The sequence below is a fragment of the Pongo pygmaeus genome, chromosome 14, assembly GCF_028885625.2.
Source record: "Pongo pygmaeus isolate AG05252 chromosome 14, NHGRI_mPonPyg2-v2.0_pri, whole genome shotgun sequence".
NCBI classification, from domain to species: Eukaryota; Metazoa; Chordata; class Mammalia; order Primates; family Hominidae; genus Pongo; species Pongo pygmaeus.
Genome location: NC_072387.2, coordinates 56966124 through 56992281, shown reverse-complemented (window position 1 = coordinate 56992281; position 26158 = coordinate 56966124). Strand labels below are relative to the sequence as shown.

The following is a 26158-nucleotide window of genomic DNA, read 5'->3' as shown; positions in this document are numbered from 1 at the left end:
TATATATGTGATAAGGGACTTGTATGTAGACTACATAATAACCCCTTACAGTTCAATAATAACGAGACAAATAACCCTATTAAAAAATGGGCAGTCTGGGCATGGTGGCTCATGCCTGTAATCCCAGCACTTTGGGAGGCCAAGGTGGGTGGCTTACTTGAGCTCAACCATTCGAGACCAGCCTGAGCAACATGGCAAAACCCTATCTCTACAAAAAAATACAAAAATTAGCTCGGCGTGGTGGTGTGTGCCTATAGTCCCAGCTACTCAGGAGGCAGAAGTGGGAGGAACACTTGAGCCTGGGAATTTGAGGCTGTAGTGAGCTGTGATCATGTCACTGCACTCCAGCCTGGGTGACAGAGTAAGACCATGTCTCAAAACAAAATGGGCTGGGCATGGTGGCTCATGCCTGTAATCCCAGCACTTTGGGAGGCCAAGGTGGGCGGATCACAAGGTCAGGAGTTCAAGACCAGCCTGGCCAACATAATGAAACCCTGTCTCTACTAAAAATACAGAAATTAGCCAGGCTTGGTGGCACACACCTGTCATCCCAGCTACTCAGGAGGCTGAGGCAGGAGAATTGCTTGAACCCAGAAGGTGGAGATTGCCGTGAGCCGAGATCGTGCCACTGCACTCTAGCCTGGGTGACAGAGCAAGACTCTGTGTCAAAAATAAAAAATAAAAATAAAAAAATAAAATGGGCAAAGGGTCTGAATAGACATTTCTCTAAAGAAGATATACACATGGCCAGTAAACACATGAAAAGATGCTCACCATCACTAGCCATCAGAGAAATGCAAATCAAACCACACTGAGATGCCATTTTATACCGACTAGGATGGCTATGATTAAAAAAAAAAAAATTAAAAAGTTGGTGAGGATATAGAGAAATTAGAACCTCATACATTATTGGTAGGCATGTAAAATGGTATAGCCACTTTGGAAAATGATCTGGGCATTCCTCAAAAAGTTAACATAGAATTATCATATGACCTAGCAATTCTACTCCTAGGTATGTACCCAGGAGAAATGAAAACATGTACGTGAATGTTCACAGTAACATTATTCATAATAGCCAAAAAGTGGAAACAACCCAAATGTTTATCACTTTATGAATGATAAGCATAATGTGGTACATATCCATACAATGGAATATTGTCTGGCAATAAAAAGGAATGAAGTACTGATACAAGCTACAATACAGATGAACCTTGAAAACATTATGCTAAATGAAAGAAGCCATACACAAAAGACCACATATTATATAATTCCATGTATATGAAATGTCTAGAAGAGGCAAATCCATAGTGAGAAAATAGATTAGTATTGCCTTGGGCTGAGGGGGTAGGGGAATAGGAGGTGACTGCTTGAGGGTATGGAGTTTCTTTCTGGTGTGATACAAATTCTAAAATTGATTGTGGTGATGTTTGTATAACTCTGTGAATATACTAAAAACCACCGAATTGTACATTTTAAATGGGTGGTTTTTATGGTGTGTGAATTATTTCAGTAAAGCTATTAACTATATATGTATATATTTTTTTAATTAAAAAAAATTTTTTTGAGACAAAGTCTTGCTCTGTTACCCAGGTTGGAGCACAGCGGTGTGATCTCAGCTCACTTGCAACCTCCGCCTCCTGGGCTCAAGAAATCCTCCCACTTCAGCATCCCAAGTAGCTGGGACCACAGGTGCAAGTCACCACACCTGGCTAATTTTTAAATTTTTTTTAGAGACAGAGTTTTTCCAGGTTGCCCAGGCTGGTCTCAAACTCCTGAGCTCAAGCGATCCACCCACCTCAGTCTCCCAAAGTGCTAGGATTACAGGTTTGAGCCACTGCACCCAGCCAAAAGTATATTGTTCTTATTAATCTATTTTATAGAGAAAAAGGAGGATATGAAAAATGATTCTCTCATTGCAAACTAATTGACTTCATTCGTTCATTCAATAGGTATTGTTTTAAATCAACTGATTCTTAAGTCTCATGCTTTTTTCACACTAAAATGATATCTAGCTCACTACTACATACAAAAAGCCTAGGATAAGAAGGTTCTTCAGCTATTTTTTTAACAGGTAAGATCTTTTGTGTCATTAAATAAGTAGTTACTAAAATGTACTCTTGAGCGTTAAAGCTTTAATTTGTAAGAATTACAACAAAAATGTAAATGGTAGCCAAAAAGTGAACATATATTAAGTCTAATAAATTGATCTAGTTTCTCATTTGAATCTAATATTTTCTTTAGAAATCACTTAACAAGGCTGGGTGTGGTGGCTCACGCCTGTAATCCCAACACTTTGGGAGGCCTTAGGCAGATGGATCACCTGAGGTCAGGAGTTTGAGACCAGCCTGGCCAACATGGTGAAAACCTGTCTCTACTAAAATACAAAAATTAACCAGGCATGGTGGTACACGCCTGTAATCCTAGCTACCTGGGAGGCTGAGGCAGGAGAATCACTTGAACCTGGGAAGCGGAGGTTGCAGTGAGCCGAGATTGCGCCACCGCACTCCAGCCTGGGCAACAGAGTGAGACTCTATCTCAAAAAAAAAAAAAAAGAAAGAAAGAAAGAAAGAAATCAGTCAACAAGTAAGTAGGGAGGAGAGAAGGTGAAGTGCTTGATTTTCTTACTTGGTCCAAATGCCTGTCTCTCATGAGTTCATACTCATTCTGCAGGGTGTGCTGGAAAAGGGTCCAGATGATGTGTTCTAGTTCTGGGTGCTCAGACAGAAGGCGTTCACAAAGTGTATTTAGCCGGAGATAGGCCAGCCGATACACTGTGGGAATAAGAAAAATTAGTCATTTTTACTGTTCATTTTGAATTACAAGTAGATTTTTTTCAAATCATGAAATTGCTCTAATTATAATGCTGTTAAGTAGCATTTTAACAGAAACCTCATTTCTACCACTCTTTTTTTTCCCCCAGAGAAACATGTTTACTGGTGGGATACAGATGAAGAAATGCAGAGGGCAAGGCATGTGAGAAGGGGCATGGATTTTCCTTGCCCTCCCCAGACACGCTATTCTCCAGGAACCTCCAGTTGGACAAATATCCAGAAGCTCCCAGAACCAGGTCCTTTTGAGTTTTTATGGAGGCTTCATTATGTAGGCATGAGTTTTTCTAAAAAATAGGTGTTTGGGGGAACAGGTGGTGTTTGGTCACATGAATAAGTTCTTTAGTGGTGAAGTTTAAGATTTTTCTACCACTATTTTCCTTAAAAATAATTGATTCCTTGGGTTAGCACAGTTCTAGGTACATACCAGGCAGAATGATACTTGCTGAATTAACTGTTATGGCATGAAATTGGGGCAGAGGTGGGAAGTAGTGGAGGAAAGATCATAAGACACTGTAAAATTAGACAAACCCAATAGGGTTTGTTTCAATTCCATTAATAATCACTCACCACTGGTCATTCCCACTATCAATATTAAAGAGGAACAATCATTTTTTTAAATTATATAATTGCCAGTGTCTATGAATTTTTCCAATCCTAAAAAAATTAAACCACACATTTCTCTATAAAATACCAATGGAACATACTCTGTTGAAAAATGGTAAACTTGTAGATTACCTAAATGTAAAATGACTGCAATATGTAATTTATTTAGTTTATAAAAAATACTACTGAAAATGCAAATTTGGCAAAAAGGAATCCATAAAATTGAATTTTCCTTCATCTACTTTAAATATCATATAAAGACCCTTTATTTCTTTCAACGACTTGCATGCGGCAATTTGAACTTTTTAAAGCTAACAATTTATCTCAGTGGTCTTAAACTTTAGCATACATCAGACTTAGCTGGAGCGTTGTTAAAACAAAGTTTTGAGGGCGCTATCTTAAGATTTCTGATTGAGCAGGTCTAGGTTGGAGCCCCAGAATTCTCATTTCTACAATTTCCAGGTGATTGGATTCTGCTGGTTGCGAACGACACTTTGAAAACCACTGCTCTAACCTAAGGATAATATCTGACAATATGCCTGTAAAGCTCAGCATAATTCTTACTTGAATAAAATCAGGAAAAAGATTATCATGGAGGAACATGACCTTTTACTGTCTTTCAAAGAGTTCCAAGTGGATGTGCACTAGGAAGTGTATATGCATGCACAGACACTCAAATCAACCTCCCCAGCCCACCATATATATATACACACTCAGAGAATGCTACATGACCTGGTTACTGGCCTTCTTAAATGTCCTGAAAATATCCAGGAAATGTGTCTGCAGTAGGCAACAACACACTACTTTTGTATGTACATCACACCCGCTGCAGCAGGGAGGCATGGATGGGGCGGCACGCTCCAGGAAGCCCGGAGGAGCCGGGGACAAGCAGGAACCCCGCCCCTTCCGAGTTGGGACAGGAGCTCCCCAGTGCTTCTGCAGCCGTCCAAGCCACTGCTGCGGACCCAGGCATCCCTGTGCTCTCTGGGCTGGGGAGCAGGTGGGAGTCCCACCCTCCCCAGTGCAGCTGCAGCTACCCAAACCGTGGCTGTGGACCCAGGCATCTGTGTATTCTTGGGGGCCCGGGAAGGCACCCCCCCCACCGCCCTCGCCCTCGCAGGTTCAGAAGTGCCTGCTCCCACTGCCTGGTTTCTCCCTGCTGCCAGCGCCCACTCCAATCTCGGAGCAAAGTCAGGGCTGAGCCTGGGTGCTGCTGCAGCCCAGCCAGATGGGCGCACGCTCAAGGCAGCGCTGACACGCCAGCCCCCTGCCGCCTCAGCCCTCTCCAGACTTTGGGTGCTGACAAGCACGGCGGGGAAGCTGAGGCAGGGGCTGAGGGCAGCTTGGCACTGGCCTGCAGGTGCCCCTTGATGCATGGATGGTGGCAGGAGGCAGATGGGCTCCTGGGCAGAAGGGGATGAGTCCCTGTTGAGGCCCCACCTTCAGGCCAGGGAGCGCTTGAAGGCTGGGGGTGGGCGCTGCCAGTCCCACGGACAGGAGTGAGGACTTGTAGTACCTTTTCTGGGCCCACTAGTGGCCGCCCATGTACCAGTCGGTGCACACTTTCTTCCCGCTGAGGCCCACAGAAGCCCAAGGCTCAGCCAGAGCAGAGCAGAGGATGGAGAGACAACTAGCTGCAGAGAGGAACTACCCTCTCTACTGATAGCTGAACACTCGTCAGGACGAGCAGCTGCAGAGAGGAGCTACCCTTTCTGCTGAGAACTGAACACTTGTTGGGACGACCTGCCTGCAGAGATGAGCTACCTTCTCTGCTAGGAGCTGAACACTCATCGGGACTTTGTGGTTACAGAGAGGAGCTGCCCACTGTGGGTCTTCTCTAAGCTGTTCTATTGCTCAATAAATCTCCTCTTCACCTTGCTCACCCTCCACTTGTCTGTGTACCTCATTCTTCCTGGTTGCGGGACAAGAACTCAGGACCCACCAAATGGCGAGGCTAAAAGGGCTGTAACACAAACAGGGCTGAAACATGCCCCTTGCTCGCCATGTTGTGGGTAAAGAAGAGAGAAGAGCTGCGGCCCTTCGGGGAGACCAGAATTGGGAGCTCCTTGAGCCAGGGCTGTGACTCCCTCTTTGGGGCCCTGTGGTTTCTGGCATCTGCAAGCTTCTGGGAGCCATTTTATTGTTCCCCGGTGCCAGCTGTGGAAACTGCTTGTGGTGCGTCTGGTCCAGCTGCAGCCTCACAGAGAGCCGGCACCTGTGCCAGCTCCTGAAGCTGCCCGCCCCGCTGCAGCAGCCAGCATTTCTGACTGTGTGCAATGGCCAGATCTCATGCTTGCTCACACACCCCTCTCCGTTCCATGTCTGACTTGCTCCTGGCTGGCATGGACCCAGGCTGGTAGTGTGAGCCGAGTGCAGCCTGTCAGACCAAGGGGCTGAAACGAGCCTGGTGGGCCTGAGCAAAAATCGATCAAGGGCGCCACAGGCCACAGAGGTTTCCGGCCAGAAAAACGACTCCGAATAGTCAGGAAAGATCTCGCAACATTATCATTTCCATTTTATAGATGAGGAAGCTGAGACACAAAGATATTAAGTGACTTGCCCAGTAATGTACCTAGAAAGTAGAAGAAACATGATTTGAACACGGTCAGCCTAGTTTCAGAGTCCATGCTCTTGAAAATAACCATCTACTAACCTTTTTTATAAAACAGTGACAGAGAGGTAGATTTCAATGGCTTCTGGGTCTGGAAGGCTGAGGTTGCTTGTGTCTCTGCATTTGCAGTAGAATTTACACGTGTAGTTGAACCTTTCTTCTTTGGAGATCTTACAGGAGAAAGATACCTAGATATATTTAAAGGAAAAGTCTTCATTTCAAGTTGGCTAAGAATCACAGATTATACATACACTTCAAGGTTGTACACCCAGATACATCTTGTCTATTTAATTGGTATTATATATCAAATTCACTGAGCAGACTATTTATAATGCAAGCTGGGAAAGATATATTAATAGGAATACTGCTTGTCATCATCATATCTAACTCTATTTTAATAAATGGCTTTTCCTGGGGATTACTGCCTTATTAGAAAACAATAGCTATATATGTATAATGTACAATTTTAATAATTATAGTGGGATTGAGACCATAAGGTGATTCCAGCTTAAAAAACAATTTATTGATATTAAATAGTGTTATCTTGTTTTTGTGATTCTCCTCCTATGGTTCATATCTAAGATTTCAGTTATACACACAGATTTACATACACCTAAATTACACAGTACAGAATTCTATGAATTAATACTTCAAATAACATTATTCAGATTTACACCATACTAAATATGTCAGGCATAACTCAAGGCAGGGATATTAGCAAATATTATCGTTCTGTGTTGCCCCTATTTAACAGAATAATCTAGATCTACTTTCTGATTTTCTTTTGGTAGCTGGCAAATGAACTTATTTTTAAAGACAAACTTTAAGAACAAAGAGAACAGGAAGTAGAATTTGTACCTTACTATGGATGTTTCTACAACATGTAGTTTATTAACCAGTACACTAAGAAAAGCGACTCATTATCACAATGATTTTAGAAGGACCAGTGTCTGGTCTAGTATCCACTTTGGATTTTCATTCAGTTCACTGACAGTATTGTAAACTGGCCTAACTTGGGCAAAGTTAGTCTCTGAAGTTCTAGGTGTAAATATCCAATTACCTACCGGATATAACTACTCGAATCTCAGACTTAATAAGAACAAAGCAGAGCTCTGGATTTATTTTCCCATCTCAAAGAATAGCTCCACATTACATCTAATATCTTAAGTAAAAAACCTAGGGTTATTTTTAATTTCTCCGTTTTCCAAATTCCTGAAATTCAACATAAAACCAATGTAAAACCTATTAATTTATCTCTAAATACACCCCAGATCTCTCCATTTCTATTTCTAATACCATACCTTAGACCAAGTCACCTACATCCCTCATCTGAACTACAGAAATAGTCTCCAAATTGGTTTCCTCGCTTTTTGCCTTGCCCTGTCCCTTTCTTTCCTCCAAACCCACCTGTACTTCAGAGAGCAGCTAGAGAGTGGACCTTTAAAAATACAAATTATAGCAAGCTCCATTCCTGCTTAAATGGTTTCCCACTATCCTTATAGAATCCAAACTCCTCACTATGGCTTGTGGGAACCTACAAGATCTACCCCAGCTTAGCTCTTCAGTCTCATTTTGCACCATTCTCCTCTTCCAATAACCCAGCCACACTAGGATTTCTTTCTTTCTGTTCCTAAATCCAACTAAGTTTGATCTGCCCTACAGCCACTGCACTTACTGTTTGTTCTGCCTGGAATGCACATCATGCAGATTTTTGCCTAGCTAGCATCAGCTTGCCCTTCAGGTGTCACGTCAAAATATCACTTTATCAGAGAAAGGAAAGTGCCACTAAGCATTCTATCAGCCTCTCTGTTTCTCTCTTTCACACCACTCTGTTTATTTCCTTTGTTGCACTTATTATACTCTAAAATCATCTTACATCTTGGTTTACTTGTTCATTGCCTGTGTTCCTCCTCCAGAATGTAAGCTCTATGAGGGGAAGGACCCAGGCCATCTTACTTCTGTATTCCCAGTGCCTACACCACTTTCTGGCAGTTAACAGATGACTGTTTCTTGAATTTAAAAAAAACAAGGCTTAACTTATTTATATAATGCATTACTTAGGAAACAAATGTATGCATGAAGGCAGGGTCTCCATATGCCAGAAACACTTTGGGTACAAGTTAGCCTGAAAATGACATCTCTGGAAAATGGTCCCTGCACTAATACAGAATACTGTAATGTCAGTTCCTACACAGAATTAAACAGAAACAAAATATTATGCACATTTCTGTGAAAGGCAATGTAGTTAGAGTGATTAAGAGCCTGGGCTTTGGGATTAGATAGCTTGGGTTTGAATTCTGTTGACCTTAGGCAAGTTATCTTATTTCTCTAATTCCTATTTTATAGATAACAGGCTGACAGCAGTATCTATTACCTTATGGGCTGTTATGAAGATTAAATGAAAAAATAAATCTTAAGTACTTAGGCCATTGCCCAGCACACAGTTAGTAATTGCTTTTGTGAAAGGAAAATAAACACTTGGGACTCCAATTCACTATGCCAAAAGGAAAAAATTAAGCTGAAGTCTGAGTCATGCAAGAAACTGCCTTTCCTTTTGTTCCCACACAAATAAATACAGATAAAAGGTTAAATACCTCCACAGATAGCGACTCTATGTTCACCTTATTTTATGTAAAGTGTCGATTCACTCAGCATGAGATGGATAGATCATTGACGATTCCTCTACCTGCTCTTTTTCTCTTGCAACATGTGGATTACCATACCCTTTTTCTTTCCCCTCCAGACTGACTTTCCCATTTAAATATTGGAGCCCTCAAAATCATCATTGGAGAAAGGCACAGATCTCTCTCCTGGGCATGTCCTTAACCTTGGCAAAATAAACTTCTACATTGATTGAGACCTGTTTCAGATACCTTTGGGTTTACATTTTCTTTTCCCATCATCATCACCAGCACACAACTGGTGTGTGTTAGTCCACATCCCATACTTCTCCCTACACTTATCCTATGCTTCACTCCAAATGGACTGACCTGCACACTCTGAAAAATGTTTTCTGCTTGCTTTGATATTTTTGAGTTAATGCCATTCTGACTCTTGGAACACACTCCTCTGTCTCCTCTATTCTCTCCAGTTTCCATGTTGAAATCCTATTCCACCTAAACTGCCAACACTGCCATGAAAACTGCTCTCATTATGCAAATCCTAGGTGATTCAGTAGCACTCTGTACTCTTTTATATGACTTTATTTGGGTCAGGTACCTTTTATTACTAATTTCTTAAAAACAGAAACAATTCTTATTCAAAATTCTATTCCCTACAGTTTCATTATAGAATGTTACATTGCACTTATGCTTAAAATCTATTTGCAGTTTGAATGGTCAACATAACATATATTTTGCTTACATATCTGCTGCAGTGTGATTATTCTGGAGAGGAAGATTAAGAGGACAAGCAGATTCAAGGTGATCAGTTGGTCCTTCTCGGTCCTTTGATTGTTTAATAAGATCAAATAAAGGTGAATCCTATATGAAACATGATGAGATTAAAACCACATTAGTAAGCATAATTTTCCCAGGTACATATCAAAATCATATTGTTTGACATGGTAAGCACTGTGAATTTTAGGCACAATTGACAGTGGCAATTTAAAAGTCAGAATGAAATATTTTTCTCTACTTTGAAATTCCCAGTTGACAATTTTTGTACTTCCCACACACAAAAAAGTAGAAAAATGTATAACCTTCAATGCTTATATTAGAAAATAAGTTAGAAGTTAGGGGGAAGACGGAAAAAAAACAAAGAAAGTGGAGAGAAAGAAATGAAGACATGAGCAGAACTTAATGAAACTGAAAACAAAGATAAAACACAGTTTGGTCAACGAAGCTAAAAATGGGTTCTTTGAAATAACTAATAAATCTCCAGTCAGATTGATCAAGATAAAGAAAAGAGATAGGCAGTATTAGGTTGAAAAATGGGACATAATCACAAAGATTAAAAAGATAATAGGGAATTATTATCAATAATTTTACATCAATAAATTGGAAAACGTAGACCAAGTGGAAAATTACTACAAAAATACAAATTACCAAAACTCAATAAAAAAGAAATAAAATAACTTACATAGTCCTGCAACTATTAAATAATTTGAATCAATAATTTAAAATCTTCCCAAAAATAAAACATCAAGCTCATTTGGTTTTACCCGTAAATTCTACCAAACATTCAAGGGACAGATAATTCCACTTTTACTCAGATTGTCTTCCTGGAATGGAAAAACTAGAAACATTCCTCATCTCAATTTATGAAGCTAGTACAATATTGATACTAAAACCAGTTCAAAGAGCAAACAAACCCCAAAGCTAGCAGAAGACAAAAAATAACCAAGATCAGAGCAGAACTGAAGGAGACAGAGACAGAAAAAATCAATGAATCCAGGAGCTTATTTTTTGAAAAAATTAATAAAATAGACCACTAGCTAGACTAAGATAGAAGGAAAGAGAGAAGAATGGAATAAACGCAATCAGAAATGACAAGGGAGATACCACCCTTACCCCACAGAAATACAAACAACCATCAGAAAATACTATAAATACTTCTATGCACATAAACTAAAAAATATAGAAGAAATGAATACATTCCTGGACACAGACACCCTCCGAAGACTGAACCAGGAAGAAATCAAATCCCTAAGTAGACCAATAACATGTTCTGAAATTGAGGCAGTAATAAATAGCCTACCAACCAAAAAAAAAAAAAAAAAAAAAAAAAATCCCAGGATCAGATGCATTCACAACTGAATTCTACCAGAGGTACAAATTTCTACTGAAACTATTCTAAAAAATTGAAAGGAAGGGACTCCTCCCTAACTTATTTTATGAGGCCAGCATCATCCTGATAGCAAAACCTAGCAGAGATACAACAAAAAAAGAAAACTTCAGGCCAATATCTCTGATGAACATCAATGCAAAAATCCACAATAAAATACTGGCAAACCAAATCCAGCACACACCAAAAAGCTTATCTACTATGATCAAGCTGGCTTCATCCCCAGAATGCAAGGCTGGTTCAACATATGCAAACCAATAAATGCGATTCATCACATAAACAGAATTAAAGACAAAAACCATATGATTATCTGTGGTTGCAGAAGAGGCCTTTGATAAAATTCAACATAATGTTAAAAACTCTGAACAAACTAGGTATTTAAGGAATGTATCTCAAAGAGCCATCTATGACAAATCCACAGCCAACATAATACTGAATGAGGAAAAGCTGGAAGCATTCCCCTTGAAAACCAGCACAAGACAAGGATACTCTCTCACCAATCCTATTCAACATAGTATTGGAAGATCTGGCCAGGGCAATCAGGCAAGAGAAAGAAATAAAGATATTCAAATAAGAAGAGAGGAGGTCAAATTATCATCTTAACCCAAAACTTTCTTAAGCTGATAAGCAACTTCAGCAAGCTCTCAGATACAAAATCAATGTGCAATAATCACTAGCATTCCTATGCACTAACAATAAGCAAGCAAAGAGCCAAATCATGAATGAACTCCAATTCACAATTGCTACAAAATGAATAAAATACCTAGGAATACAGCTAACAAGGGAAGTGAAGGGTCTCTTCAACAACTACAAACCACTGCTCAAAGAAATCAAAGAGGACACAAACAAATGGAAAAACATTCCATGCTTATGGATAGAAAGAATCAATATTGTAAGACTGACCATACAGCCCAAAGTTATTTATAGATTCAATGCTATTCCCATTAAACTACCATTGGCTTTCTTCACAGAATTAGAAAAAACTAATTCACATGGAACCAAAATTCATAAAATTCATATGGAACCAAAAAAGAGCGCAAATATCCGAGACAATCCTAAGCAAAAAGAACAAAGCTGGAGGCATCACACTACCTGACTTCAAACTATACTACAAGGCTACAGTAACCAAAACAGCATGGTATTAGTACAAAAGCAGACACACACACGAATGGAACAGAGTAGAGGACTCAGAAATAAGACCACACACCTACAACCATCTGATCTTTGACAAACCTGACAAAAACAAGCAATGGAGAAAGGATTCCCTATTAAATAAATGGTCCTGGGAGAATTGGCTAGTCATATGCAGAAAATTGAAACTAGACCCCTTCCTTAAACCTTATACAAAAATTAACTCAAGATGAATTAAAGACTGAAATGTAAAACCGAAAACTCTAAAACTCCTAGAAGAAAATCTAGGCAATACCATTTGGGACATAGGCATGGGCAAAGATTTCATGATGAAAACGCCAAAAGCAATCACAACAAAAGCAGAAATTGACAATGGGATCTAATTAAATTCAACAGCTTCTGCACAGGAAAAAAAAAAAACCTATCATCAGAGTGCACAGACAACCTACAGAATGGGAGAAAATTTTTGCAATCTATCCATCTGACAAAGTTCTAACATCCGGAGTCTACAAGGAACTTAAATTTACAAGAAAAAAACAAACAACTCCATTCAAAAGTGGGCAAAGGATATGAACAGATCTGAATTCATATAAATTGGAAATTTCTGGATGACTAAAACTACAACAAACTAAATTAAATGGAATCTTCAGAAGTTAAACAACATTGGTTAAAGATGGCAAATTCAATGCATACATTAACTTTCTCTCATAAAACCCCACTAAAACGGCAATAAACTGACTTATTTTAAAAGACATAAACCTTTCAGATACAGCTTTTTTTTTTTAAGAGACAGGGTCTTGCTCTGTCACCCAGGCTGGAGCATAGTGGCACAATCATGGCTCACTGTAGCCTCCTGAGTAGCTGGGACTATAGGAATGCGCCATGGTGCCCAGCTAATTTTCTAAAAAATTTTTTGTAGAGACAGGGTCTCCCTATGTTGTCTAGGCTGGAGATACAAAATTTTGAAAGCCTGGAAGGCAGATACACAAATGGTAACCTACTCAGTAGGTTAGAAAAAACTGAATTGGAACTCAGCAGTGAGGAAAGCCAACAGGCAAACCAGATAAACTTTTAACCCACCAAAAGGATGTGGCAGTGGTGATACCAGGTACTTTGGGCAGTGAGGTACTGAGTAAGAGGATAAAAGACCTAAAGATATGCAATGGGGGTTTCTTAAGAAATTGCTCTATCAAATAACTACACAAGGAAGTTCACAAACCTCACCCAGGTGCTCAGAGCTTCTAACTAATTTTTAGTGATTTACTCTTTCATATGAGTGGCAATCAAATATTTCCAGAAAGTCCCTAATATAAATGTGCCAAAACAAAACAACAAAAAGGCGATCTGGGAGATGCAGAAACTATGCAGGGAGGAGAAATTTAAAAAGAAAGAAAAAAAAATGGCGATTACTCAACAGTTCTTTCAAATAGGAAGTTACTCATGCCTAAGCAATACATTCCTAAATACTATTTTTATTATTTATTCTGCTCTTAATTCACTCAACAGAAAAAAAAGCATGAAGACCAAGTTTAAAAAAAGCCATTAGCAATAAAAGCACAGGTCCTGGAATTAGAGATATATAAGCTCAAATTCTTGTCTACTAGTTTGAAGTTTACTAGTAATGAAGCATTTTGCTCTCTGAACCTCAGTTTCATTACTTGAAAAGCAGGAATACAGCACTCATTCTGCAGCATTACATGATACGTCACATGAAGTGACTTCAAGTAGCCACTTGAACATTCAACTCTTTTCTCAGCTTTCAGTGATTTGGCTTGATTATTTTATTTGAATCTCTTGGATGTATGTATGAATGTGTTAAAGATGCGCTTTCAACTCTAAACTTTCAGGAGAAAAAAACTGTCTTTTCTTAAATTTACTCTTTTCCTTTCTACATGTCAAGTAGGTACTTGATAAGCTGTGAATAAAAAGAGGCATGCTAATCATATAGTCATTACACATATCACTGCAAAAGTTTAACAATTTTCAGCCCTTTTTCAGTTCCAGCAGACCAACAGGAGATGGGTTATTATCTGTAATAGTGACTCACTACAGAAATAATTCTTAAAGTGGAGATGGTGAGCATGAGTTGTCTCCTATGGAGCCATCAGAAGAAAAGGTGTCCTACAGGAGCTGGATTTTATGGGGGGAGAAAAAAGAGAAGGTGGCATGTATGCTTTGGAAAAAGAAGCAGACTCTACAACTCCCATCATATAATTTTTGTTGACAAGTCATCTTTTCCTATATTCATTAGGGGCACTGCAGTATAAATAATGGCTTTCATCTGAGCAAAGTAATGCTAACAATTAACACTTAAGAAATTCATTCCAGCTAATACACATATTGTTATACTAAATATTTTATACTTTCTAGCCATGGATGAATTGAATATCTTTAACTAAAATGGTATGAGTATAAACCCACATATATTCAAGAGTGGCCTACTACCAATTTTTCTCTCAAACAATGAAATTTTAGGAGACTCTTGAGACCTTGCAAAGATGTGCAATTAATAGGACTTAAGTACACTAATTAGATATTTTAGATACTTTCCAGATATGAGATAAAACCTAGTTTGTGCTTCAGATTCACCCAATAGGATTATACTAAAAGTAAATTTCTCTTCCAAGGATTAAGGTGGCATTTTTCACCAATAGTCTTCATATTTCATTCAAATATCACTTTTATCACTCCATCACCCCAAACCAAATGGTCACACAGATATATAGATATTGGTTTATGATGATGAGTATGTCATGATCATGGGAAAAGTATAGTGCAGTAGGTAGGAGCACAAACTCTGGAGCCACAGTACATGGGTTCAAATCCTGGCCACCTGTAGCTACATGACCCTCGATAAGCTTCTCAACTGTAGAGCAGAGATACTAATGATAATAGTAGTAACTTAAATCATAGTATATGAGAAGTGAATTAATAATGTTAAGAATTGGGAACAGTGCTTGACACAGAGTAATATATAATATTTGATATTATTATGGTTGTGATTATTTACACCTATGAGTGCCATTATACAAAGAACACTCTATTTCCTCAAATGTATGACTGTATGCCTAGTTATCCATCCATCCACCCAGTATATATTGTATGTCTATGCTAGGAAGTAGAGCCATAAATGTAACAATGCTCCATTTGTCAGACACTAAATAGCCTTCAAGGAGTATTTCAGAAGCATCTGCCCTATTTGACCTTACTCAACATCTTCACTTGATGTCTATGTATAAAATAAACTTTAATCATCCTCTACCACCCCGCAAAAAGGTCTGCTTCTCCCTAGTCTTTACCATATCATTAAATCACTCCTTATATCCAGTTGCCCAAAGCAAAAAAGACAAGGAGTCATCATTATTATTCTTTCTCTCATACTTATCCAAGACACCAGGCAAGTCATATTGGCTCTAAATTCAAAATATATTCCAAGTCTAACTTCTTTTCATTACCTATACCATTGCTAGAGTCAGAGCAATTCTTATCTCTTTTCTGTCCCACTGCAAAAGCATCCTACAAACTGGTTTCCATACTTCTACTCTTGCTGCCTCCTAGATGTCCTCATAGAGCTAATACGTTACTCCTTATCCCACCTCCATACTCAAAACCCTGCAAGAGCTTCCTGTCACACGTAGAATAAATTCAAATGCCTTATCTTGGTTTACAAAACACTACATGAGTTCTGGCCCCTTGATACCTCTCAGACCTCATGCTCTAACACTCTTCTTACTCCAGCCATCCCGGTCATCTTTCTATTCCATGATTGTGGCATAATTCTTCCTTTCTCTGGGTTTTTGTGCTTGCTGTTTCCTCTGCTCAAAATACTCTTTGACCATGCTTCCTATGACTCACCCCACTCTATCATTCACATATCTCCTCAAATAGCACCTCCTAAGCAAAGCCTTGTCTAAATATCTTGCCTAAGACAGCCATAATTCCCATTTATTTGCTACTCCTACCTCTGCTCTATTTCCTTCATAGTATTGATCACCACTTGAGGTTATGTTATAAATTCACTTATTTTCTTATTTATTATCTCTCTACTAGCAAGCAAGATGCAGGAAGGCTTGGGCTTTGTCTGTCTTATTCAATAGTATCCCCAATGTTTAAAACTGCCTGGCACACAGTAAGGGCTCAATAAACATTTGTTGAATAAATGAATAAAGTGAGAAGGTTGATATTAAGATAACTTAATCTCAAAGTTATCTGAGATTAACTCCACCTCAAAGTGAGAATAAGATTTAAAATGGGGCCAGGCGTGGTGGCTCAGGCCTGTAATCCCAGCACCTTGGAAGGCCGAGGCAGGTGGATCACCTGAGATCAGGAGTTCGAGACCAGCCTGGCCAACATGGCGAAACCCCATCTTCACTAAAAATACAAAAATTAGCCGGGCATGGTGGCACGCACCTGTAATCCCAGCTACTCAGGAGGCTGAGGCAGGAGAATCGCTTGAACCCAGGAGGCAGAGGTTGCAGTGAGCTGAGATCGTGCCACTGTACTCTAGTCTGGGTGACAGAGCAGGATTCCCTCCCAAAAAAAAACAAATAAAGGGAACCTTCTTAGTTACATATACCCTAAATCCTCTAAAAATATGTGTTATCTGCTCCTTTCCCCCAGGTTTTTTACCTCAAATATTAGTCAAATAGAATACGTGTACATGTATACCTTAGCCATTAAGTATAAACAGATAAACCATTTCAGACTTGGGTCTTTGAAATAATACTTTGTTCCTACTTACATGGTGCTCAGGGTCTGGTGAGAGGAGGCACACAAACAAGGAAATAAGTATGTGATGACAAAGTCAGAAAAATCCTATGAAAGCACAGGGTTCTCTCATGAAGAACAAACAGGGAGATCCAGGTGGATGGGGTGGGTTCAAGGAAGGCTGATCTGGGAAGGTAACATGGATGCTGAGCCTTGAAATGTGAGAAGGAGGCTGTGCTTTGAAAGGAGAAGGGGCAGAGATCTTCCAAAAGATGAAAGAACATATGCTAAGAAACTGATGTTCTTTCAGAAAATGAAAGAGGCCACCAGAACTAAAGTACCCAGGTGGGATAGTGGAGAGGTTGCTAAAGAAGAGGTTTCTGTATGATCATGCAGAATCTGAAAGACCATGGTAAAACATTTAAATATTCTAAGAGAAACAGGAAACCAATTACAATAGAAATTCTGTTTTAGGATAAGTCACTAATATAGAGATAGCTAGTTCAATTGTGTCTGGCTTCCTATCACATCACTAGCACTTAATACAGAATTGGGGTCCTAAAAATATTTGGCAATGATGACCTGTGTTGCTTTCAGGAAAGTATTCCAAGTGATAGGGCCCACCATAATCCATATTGCCTTAGCTCTGTTACAACTGACAAAATTTTCTATCAATTTCCAACTTCCTAGCTCCAATGTCTCAAGAATATGCCAGGCGGGTGTAGGCACAGCTCCAGTGTCAGCAAACAACTTTGGGGTTGTATGCATATAACTCAGGAGTTAACTCTATTGATCTGTGAAATTAAAAAAAAAAAAACAAAAAACTACTATTTACTCAATTCACTTAAGTCTTTAACTTCATATTATGCAAAACTGAAAATACATAACAACTGTTGTGTTGTTATAATGTTGGGTGTGGTAGGCCTCAGGGGCAGGCCTCAGACCTTCTCTTGCCCTCCTTTAACCTGTTCCAAGGCAGGACTCTAATTTTTCCCCATTGTTGTAAATTGTGTGTCTTTAAGAACCTCCCCAGAGAGGGTTTTTGCCCTATAATGTAGGGGAGGAATGCTGACATCATAAAAACTGGATTAGGAGAGCTTCTGGATAGCTGAACACATGGAGGTTTCTGGAGGGTGTGGCCCCCAGAGGGCATGGAAGCTCTGCACCCCTGCTCCCATACCTCACCCTACGCATCTCCTCATCTGTATCCTTTGCAATATCCTTTGTAATAAACCGGTAAGTGTGTTTCGTTTGATTTTTTCTTTTTGTTTTTTCAGACAGTCTTGCTCTGTGGCCCAGGCAGGAGTGCAGTGGCACAATCTCGGTTCACTGCAACCTCTGCCTCCTGGATTTAGGTGATTCTCGTGCCTCAGCCTCTGGAGTAGCTGGGACTACAGGGGCATGCCACCACACCCAGATAATTTTTGTATTTTTAGTAGAGATGGGGTTTTGCCATGTTGGCCAGGCTGTTCTTGAACTCCTGGCCTCAAGTGATCTGCCTACCTCAACCTCCCAAAGTGCTGGGATTACAGGCTTGAGCCACTGTGCCCAGTATCCTTGAGTTTTGTGAGCCGCTCCAGCAAATTAATTGAACCTAAAGAGTGTGGTGTGAGAACCCCAATTTGAAGCCAGTAGGTCAGAAGTTCTGGAGGCCTAGGATGGTGTCTGGGGGTATGAGGGGCAGTCTTGGGCACTGAGCCCCCAACCAGTGGGATCTGACACTATTTCCAAGTAGACAGTATCAGAACTGAATTGGAGGATGCCCAGCTGTTATTTGCTGCTTAGTGTGTGGGGAAAAAAACCCACACATTTTGTCACAGAAGTCTTTTGTGTTGACAACCGTTGTGGTGGTATGAGAGCAGAAGAAAAACACAGTTTGAGAGAGTTTTTTCCTACACACCACTATGTTCTGGGTTTTTACTTCAGCAATAGCATGTCATCAACAAAAATGTTTTTCAGCTTATCTTTTTTCCAGAAGAAAAAAAAAATGTATATAAGCAATATAAAACATAGCCAGGTCTAAAAGCAACGGAGGTGCCTAAGATGGAAGCACCTTGTTAAAGCAGACTGAACAGATCCAGTGTAATAAGAGTTCAGAAAATCTAATGATTAATTTCAAGCTTAGACGATTAATGGCCTAGGTCATCCTTAGAATGTCTGCAGGATTCTTTTTTTCTTCCCTACATTTTAATTATAAGCAAACCTTGAATATTACAATATAGGGCATTCTTTTCTTAGCAATACAGATGAGAGTTTGAAATCATAATTTTAAAATTGTTTTCTCTGATAACTATGTGTTCAATTTGCTTTGTAAGCTCCTTTCATTTTCTATTTATTATGAATACATTAATTTTTTAAATGAAAAGCAAGTATAAGAGATGTCTCTTTTTTACCCTTTAACAAAGAAAACCCTTTATCTATGAGTGCAACTACGATTTTAAATTTAACTAAGTTCTTCTTGGTTAAAACAAAATCATATAATTAATATTGACTCTAGCCCTTGATCATAAATTCTTTGACACAGTAGAAGAAAGCCAAGGCAAGGCAGACCGCCTTACCCTAATCTTTACATATATGAAGCCAAATACTAAATTTCAACCAAAAAATTAAACTTTGGATCATGTGCCCATCAGGCTATGCATGTAAATAACAAACATTAAAGTTAAAAAATATGCATTAGCTATTTGTACATAAGTAAATGAAAATTAACAGGGCCCAACATAGACAATATTATACATAAAAGAAAGATGTCTTCATCAACTCTAGCCTCTCTCTTCTTTGCCTCACAGAACATAGCAAAAGTTATCTCCCAAATTTCAACTACTTCTATCTCAGGAAAAATAGTTAATATTTTCTAGAACATCTGACTTTAGTTTTCAGTTATATTTTATACTGTAAACTCCTATTTTCTGATATGGCTTGTAATTTATTTGGGAGGCACCATATATCAGAGTCCCCAAGGAAGCTTTATTAAACGTGCATGCCAGGTTTCCCTTTTACTCCCAGGATTTTGATATACCCAAAAAGAGAGAATATCTACATGTTAGAAAAGCTCCTAAGCAGATTCTAATGTAATCCTACTATTCTATCTCTTTCCTACCCTATTCCTGATACTTCTCTCATATACATATAAATATATTTAGACCTATGTATATATGTATGTATGTATCTATCTAATCTCCTCCACCACCTCCTTAAGAAGTATAAACTATATTCCTGCGTTTTTCTAATTCTGATATAAATTTCTGAAAACTGACTTAATATTCTTTCTTAAATAGCAATATTGTGATAACAGTTCAATTTCTTGTCTTCTTAGGTTCAAAAAGGCCTTCTTTCAAACCTTCCCCAAAGCCTATTTTCTGGAATACTAATAACTCAGGCAAATTTGAGGTCTATCAAATGTAAAAAGTACAGACTCTACTGTGAATCTCAGAAATTCTCTAAATGATAACACATTCAATAGCTGACAGAAGACTTTTGTTTCTCTTTTTCCCAGCATTTGGGCTAAAGTGATGATACGGTAAGAATGCAGAATATTCTAAACATTTCATTAACTTTAGTTTATGAGGATTAATTTTTAACTTTATCCCAGACTCAGTGGGCAAAAATTTTGTGTGGACTGGTGAGGATACTGCACTATAAGGAAGATTAACAACCGTAATCTTTCTCTCATGCCTGATTTCGATAACTATGATTAATGATTCAAAGTCATTACCTTATACTTCATGATTCTATTTTATTTCTCTCACTACCTCACTACCAAAATTCTGTCTTCATGATTATCTTAATTTAATAAGAGTACTAGTTAATATTTATTGAATATCTACTATATGCTAGGTTCTATGCTAAATATTTTACATATATTATCTCATTTAATCTTCAAAATATGTCCATAAAGTAGATATGTGTATTTTATAGAAATTATAAATTTTGCCCCATATTATATGGCTGATAAGTGATAGAGCAGTGATTCAAACCCAAGTCTACCTGTCTCTAAAACTTGTGCCGTTAGCTGCCATACTAGCATGGGAGTCACATTCCTTTGCTTACTGTCTCTTTCACTCCTTCTTTGCCCATTGTCATGCTTTTAACCATGTTTCTAGGTTGCTGTTTACCCCTACAATTAGTTCCACTGGCCACAATTCCATCTATCATTCATTCACTGATCCATTCATCTAGAGATGCTAAGAGAAATAGCACATTCATAGTAGTACCCACTACATAGAGTTGTTGTGAAAATAAAATAACCTATATAAAAAGTTTGGTATGATACACGACACATGATAAGCAATCAATAATTCTACCCTCAAAGAGTTTAACAGATGACATTTATTGAATGCCAGACATAGCACCAACCATATTACTTATATTATTTAATTCTCACAACAAACTCTGGAAAGAAGGTAACTATTTTTTAAATGCCATTTTATAAGTGAAGAAAGGCAGACAAGGAGTAAATTGTCCAGTCACGTGACTAAGTGGTGGATCCAGGACACAGTTCCAAACTGTTTGATTTCAGAGCCTTTGTTTTGAAATTTTATGCTATAGTTTACAGTCTAATGGAAAAAAAAAACAGATAAATAAATAAAAAATAGCAACACAAAGTGCTAAGTACCACAATAAAAGAATACATAGGGTGCCATGAAAATCAGAAGAGCAACTAACTCAGATTAGGAGCATTAGAGAAAACTTCTTGGAAGAGATTATGCTTGAGTTGAATCCTAAAGAAAGAACAAATTATTTTAAGTAAAAAGCAGAATAGTGTGCTCAGAAGCAAGAGAAGAAAAAATAATATGGCCCTAGGGAAACTTCATGTAGCTAATCTACAAGATAACAAAAATAATGCTTACTATAGGGCTGTTTTGACAATTAAATTAGATAATAAATGTAAAGTGCTTAGAAGGGCACCTGGCACACAAGCCTTTGAGACAGAAATTTTTCTTTCCATAATGCTAAAATACAGATTTCATAGCAAGGAAATAGCAAAATATAAACTCACTGAAGGATTTTAGACAGGTGACTACCAGGGTTCAGATGGGACTTTCAGGGAGTTCTTAAAATTCCAATGCCAAGCATATAATGGACACTTGGTAAATATTTCTAGAATATTGACATATGATGCAGCCATATCATGAGTTAAATTAACTACAGCAAAGCACAAACAAGAAAACTGATAATAGGATTTGTTTTCTAATTGACACTAAGTCATAACTGTGGCAGCCAGCCTCCAAGATCTCCCTAATAATCTCTGACACTGGGTATTTACACCCTTGTGTAGACAGTTCCTAAACTGTACCAGGGCTAGTCTGTGGGCCAATGACATAGGGCAGAAATGATGGCATGTCACTTCTGAGATGAATTTATAAAAACCTGCAGTTTCCATCTTAGGTTCTCTCCCTCTCTAGGATCTCTTCCACTGGGGTTGAGGCAGGGAGCTGCTATGGAGTAGCCCTATGGAGAGGCTCATGTGGCGAAAAAAATGAAGCCCCTGGCCATCAGCCAGCAAAGAACTGAGGCCTGCCAACAACCACACGAGTGAACTTGGAGGCAGACTCTCCAATCCTAGTGAAGCCTTAAACTAGCTGCAGCCTTGGATGACAATTTAAGAATCTCTCATGAGGAAACATGAGTCAAAATCACACAGTTAAGCCACTCCCAGTTTCCCGACTTTCAGAAATTGTGTGAGATAATAAATGTTAGTTGTTCTAACAGATAATTAATATAGCAATTGATCTTTTTTAACTATAAAGAAAAGATTTCATGGAATACTTAACTTTTGAAAGTAAAATATGTATATTTCTTTCTAAAGCATTGTTTCTATCCAGGACTTGGGCAGTAGTTTTCTCTTGTACTCATCTCATGTTATTACTTATCTACTCAAATTAACTGTCAGCCTAATTGCTCTCTGAACAACACTTCACTCTGTTTTGCTACTTAGTCCTGTGAAGGAAACCAGGCTCTCACTGTCAGCAAGATTAGTATAAATTTCACTGAGTAAATAATATTGATAGAAAAAGTAGAAGCCATAAGTCTGTTCTACATGACTTTTCATAACTAACATACATTTCTAAGGCAAGCATGAACTTGTCTAGAGAGTAAAGGATTCCAAGGCTATTAAGTCAAGGTGCTCCGAAAAGATTCTGATTATCAAAGTAAGTACAAGTCAGTAGTGCTAGTAGAAAAATTAACAATAGAGGAAGTGGAAGGCAGAAATTGCTATTGTTTTCTGGGTATTTTAAGGAATATTATTAGAACTACATTACAGGAAATGTTTTTGTACTACCCTAAGCTAAATTCTAAGACTGTTTTGCCTCGCAAGAGGAAACTAGAATAGAAAACAGAAGAATTTTGGCAGACCTTGGCCTTTCTGAAGATCTTTTCCATTTTACCTTGCTGGTCCTTTAATACTAATATTTCTGCAGATCTGCTTGCCAATACATATGCTGGCTGAGCCACTATCATGATTTTTTTTTTTTTTTTTTAAGAGAGAGTCTTGCTCTTGTAACCCAGGCTGGAGTGCAGCGGTGCAATCTCGGCTCACTGCAACCTCCGTCTCCTAGGTTCAAGCGATTCTCCTGCCTCAGCATCCCGAGTAGCTGGGATTACAGGCATGTGCCACCACACTCAGCTAATTTTTGTATTTTTAGTAGAGATGAGGTTTCACCATGTTGGCCAGGTTGGTCTCGAACTTCTGACCGCAGGTGATCCGCCTGCCTTGGCCTCTCAAAGTGCTGAGATTACAAGCATGAGCCACAGCACTTGGCCTCATGATTTTAACTATATCTATATTATTCCTAAGTCTACATTTCTGACTAAAACTATGCTTTCAAGTTCTAGGTCCATATTTCCAACTGGACACCAAAGATATCCACATGAATATGTGGCAAACATCTCAAATATAATAGGTTCAAACATTAACATGAACTCATTTCATTCATCACCAACCAGCTATGAGATGGTCTTTCAATATCTACTTTGGTTAATTGTGTTATCAACCACCTAATCACCCATAGTACAAATCTTAAAATTATCCTCAGTTAACCTCAGTTCCATCCAGGACCTAATCTTTTCATTCATCCTTTTAACATATTCATGTCTTTATATTTACAATAGATTTCTTTTGGATAGCATAGAGTTGGGTTTTGTTTTTCATGCACTCTGATAATCTCTGCCTTTTAATTGGGCTGCTTAGAGCACTGACATTTAATGCAATTATTAATATAAATAGTTTAAATTCTACATCTATTTGTCTCATCTTTTCTTTGTTCCCTTTTTGACAAAGATACAAAAGCAAATCAATAGAAAAAGGATAGCCTTTAAAACAAATGGTGCTGAAACAACTGAACATCCATGGTGCCCAATTCAGCACTCCCTAAAAAGAACCTCAACCCAAATCTCAAACTTTGTACAAAAATAAACTTAAAATGGATCATGGACTTAAAATGTGAAACTATAATTTTTTAAGTATAAGGGAAAATCTTCAGGATCTGGAGTTCTTAGATTTGACACCAAAAGCATAATCCATAAAAGGAAAAAGTGATAAACTGGACTTTATGAAAATTAAAAACTTTTGGATGAGAAAGATGATGTGAAGAAGATGAAGAAAGAAGCTACAGGCCAAGAGAAAATATTTGCTAACTACATATCTAACAAAAAAGACTAGTATGGAGAACATATAAATAACCCTCAAAACTCAATGGTAATAAACAAACAATCCAATCAGAAAATGAGCAAAGACATGAAGAGAAATTTCACCAGAGAAGAAATACAGGTCACAAATAAACAGGGAAAGGTTAATCAATATCATTAGCTATCATCCTGATGGGAAATGCAAATTATAACCTCACTGAGATATCCTTACACTATCAGAATGACTCAAATAAAAAATAAAGACACCACCAAATGATAGAAAGAATGCAGAAAAACTGATCACTCACTCGTATATTGCTGGCGGAAATTTAAAATGATTCAACCACTCTGGAAAATACTTTTGCAGTCTTTTATCAAAGAAAATGCAAAATAACCATACAACTCTTCAATTTTACTCATTAGGCATTTATCCCAGAGAAAAGAAAACTCATATTGATACAAAACATAAATGTTCATAGCAGCTTTATTTGTGATAGCCAAAAACTGGAACCTGCCCTGATATTCTTCAACATGTGTCTGGCCAAAGAAACTGTAGTACATTCATACTACAAAATACTAGTCAGCAATAAAAAGGTATGAACTATTGATACATGCAATATAGTGAATGGATCTCCAGAAAATTATACTGAGTGAGAAAAAAAACTAATCCTGTTTGATTCCACTTATATAACATTTTTGAAATGACAAAATTTGAGAATTGAAGGGCAGATTAGTAGTGGCCAGGTGTTAGGGACAGGGGTAGAGAGGCTGGAGGGATATGGGTGCAATTGCTTGTGGTGGTGGATCCATGGACCTACACATTTTCACCAGGTCAAGCTGCCTGGTGGAATGGTGTATAGTGGAAACCCCTGAATAGTGTCCCTCTACAGGCCTGGTGTTCCTGGGCTGAGACAAAGAGTCTCGGTTGTAGGGTTAAAGAGACTTGTGGGCCAGGGTGTTTTTTGTGGCTGGGTCCCTTCTGCTGGTTTCACTTGCTTGCCAGGAGCTTCCTAATGGGGAAGGGAATCTTAGGAGTCTTAGGCTTGTTGGATAAAAGCACCTGAAGAAAAATGACTAATGCTATTTCCAGATATTGCTGACAGAGCAATATTGAAATACTCTATCTGTTAAAATTTTTTTCTCTGTTTTTATTATCAAGACTGAATCCAAAAACAGATTCACTGAAGAATAATTTTATTTATTTATTTATTAAATGGAGAGAGATTCTCACTATGTTTTCCAGGCCGTTGTCAAACTACTGGCCTCAACTGATCCTCCTGCCTCAGCCTCCCAAAGTGTAAGGATTACAGGCATGAGCCACCAGGCCTGGCTCATTGAAGAAGAATTTTAAAACTTCAATGTTTCAATTTATAATATAATAAAATACAAAGCTATTATGATTGAAGAAATTATTTATTTTAATTCTCAACATTTTAAGAACATATATTCTTGTAACCTTTAAATAAATATTGAGGCCAGGCACAGTGGCTCATGCCTATAATTCCAGCACTTTGGGAGGCCGAGGCAGGAGAATAACTTGAATCCAGGAGTTCAAGACCAGCCTGGGCCACATAGCAAGACCCTATCTGAAAAAAAGTATATATGTATATGTATATAAATAAAAAATATTGAGGTAATAAAGACAAAAGTTGTAAGATATGCTTCTTCTCAAGAAGAAACTAATTCAAAGATGATGAATGGAATAAATCTGAATAAGCCAAAGTCCTTGTTTGTCTAGTTTAACTGAAAGTTTTCCAAAAGATATCATTGTTTTGTAATACAATGCATACCTACTAAAGGTAAAAAAAAAAATGCATTTTTGTTAACAGTAAAACAAATACAACAGTGGAACAGTGTTATC

The 26158-nt window shown here is 38.2% G+C and overlaps 1 protein-coding gene across 2 annotated transcripts in view; it reads right to left on the bottom strand.

The window, feature by feature from the left end:
• The window catches only part of RB1 (RB transcriptional corepressor 1), a 174894-nt gene that overhangs the window by 13267 nt on the left and 135469 nt on the right, over positions 1–26158 (bottom strand). For both annotated transcript variants that reach the window (XM_054446102.2, XM_054446107.2), the window contains exons 18-20: positions 9409–9527; positions 6088–6233; positions 2626–2771 (exon numbers count right to left, since the gene is read on the bottom strand). In XM_054446102.2, the coding sequence (XP_054302077.1) occupies positions 2626–2771; positions 6088–6233; positions 9409–9527 (411 nt within the window). The remainder of the gene's footprint in view (positions 1–2625; positions 2772–6087; positions 6234–9408; positions 9528–26158) is intronic.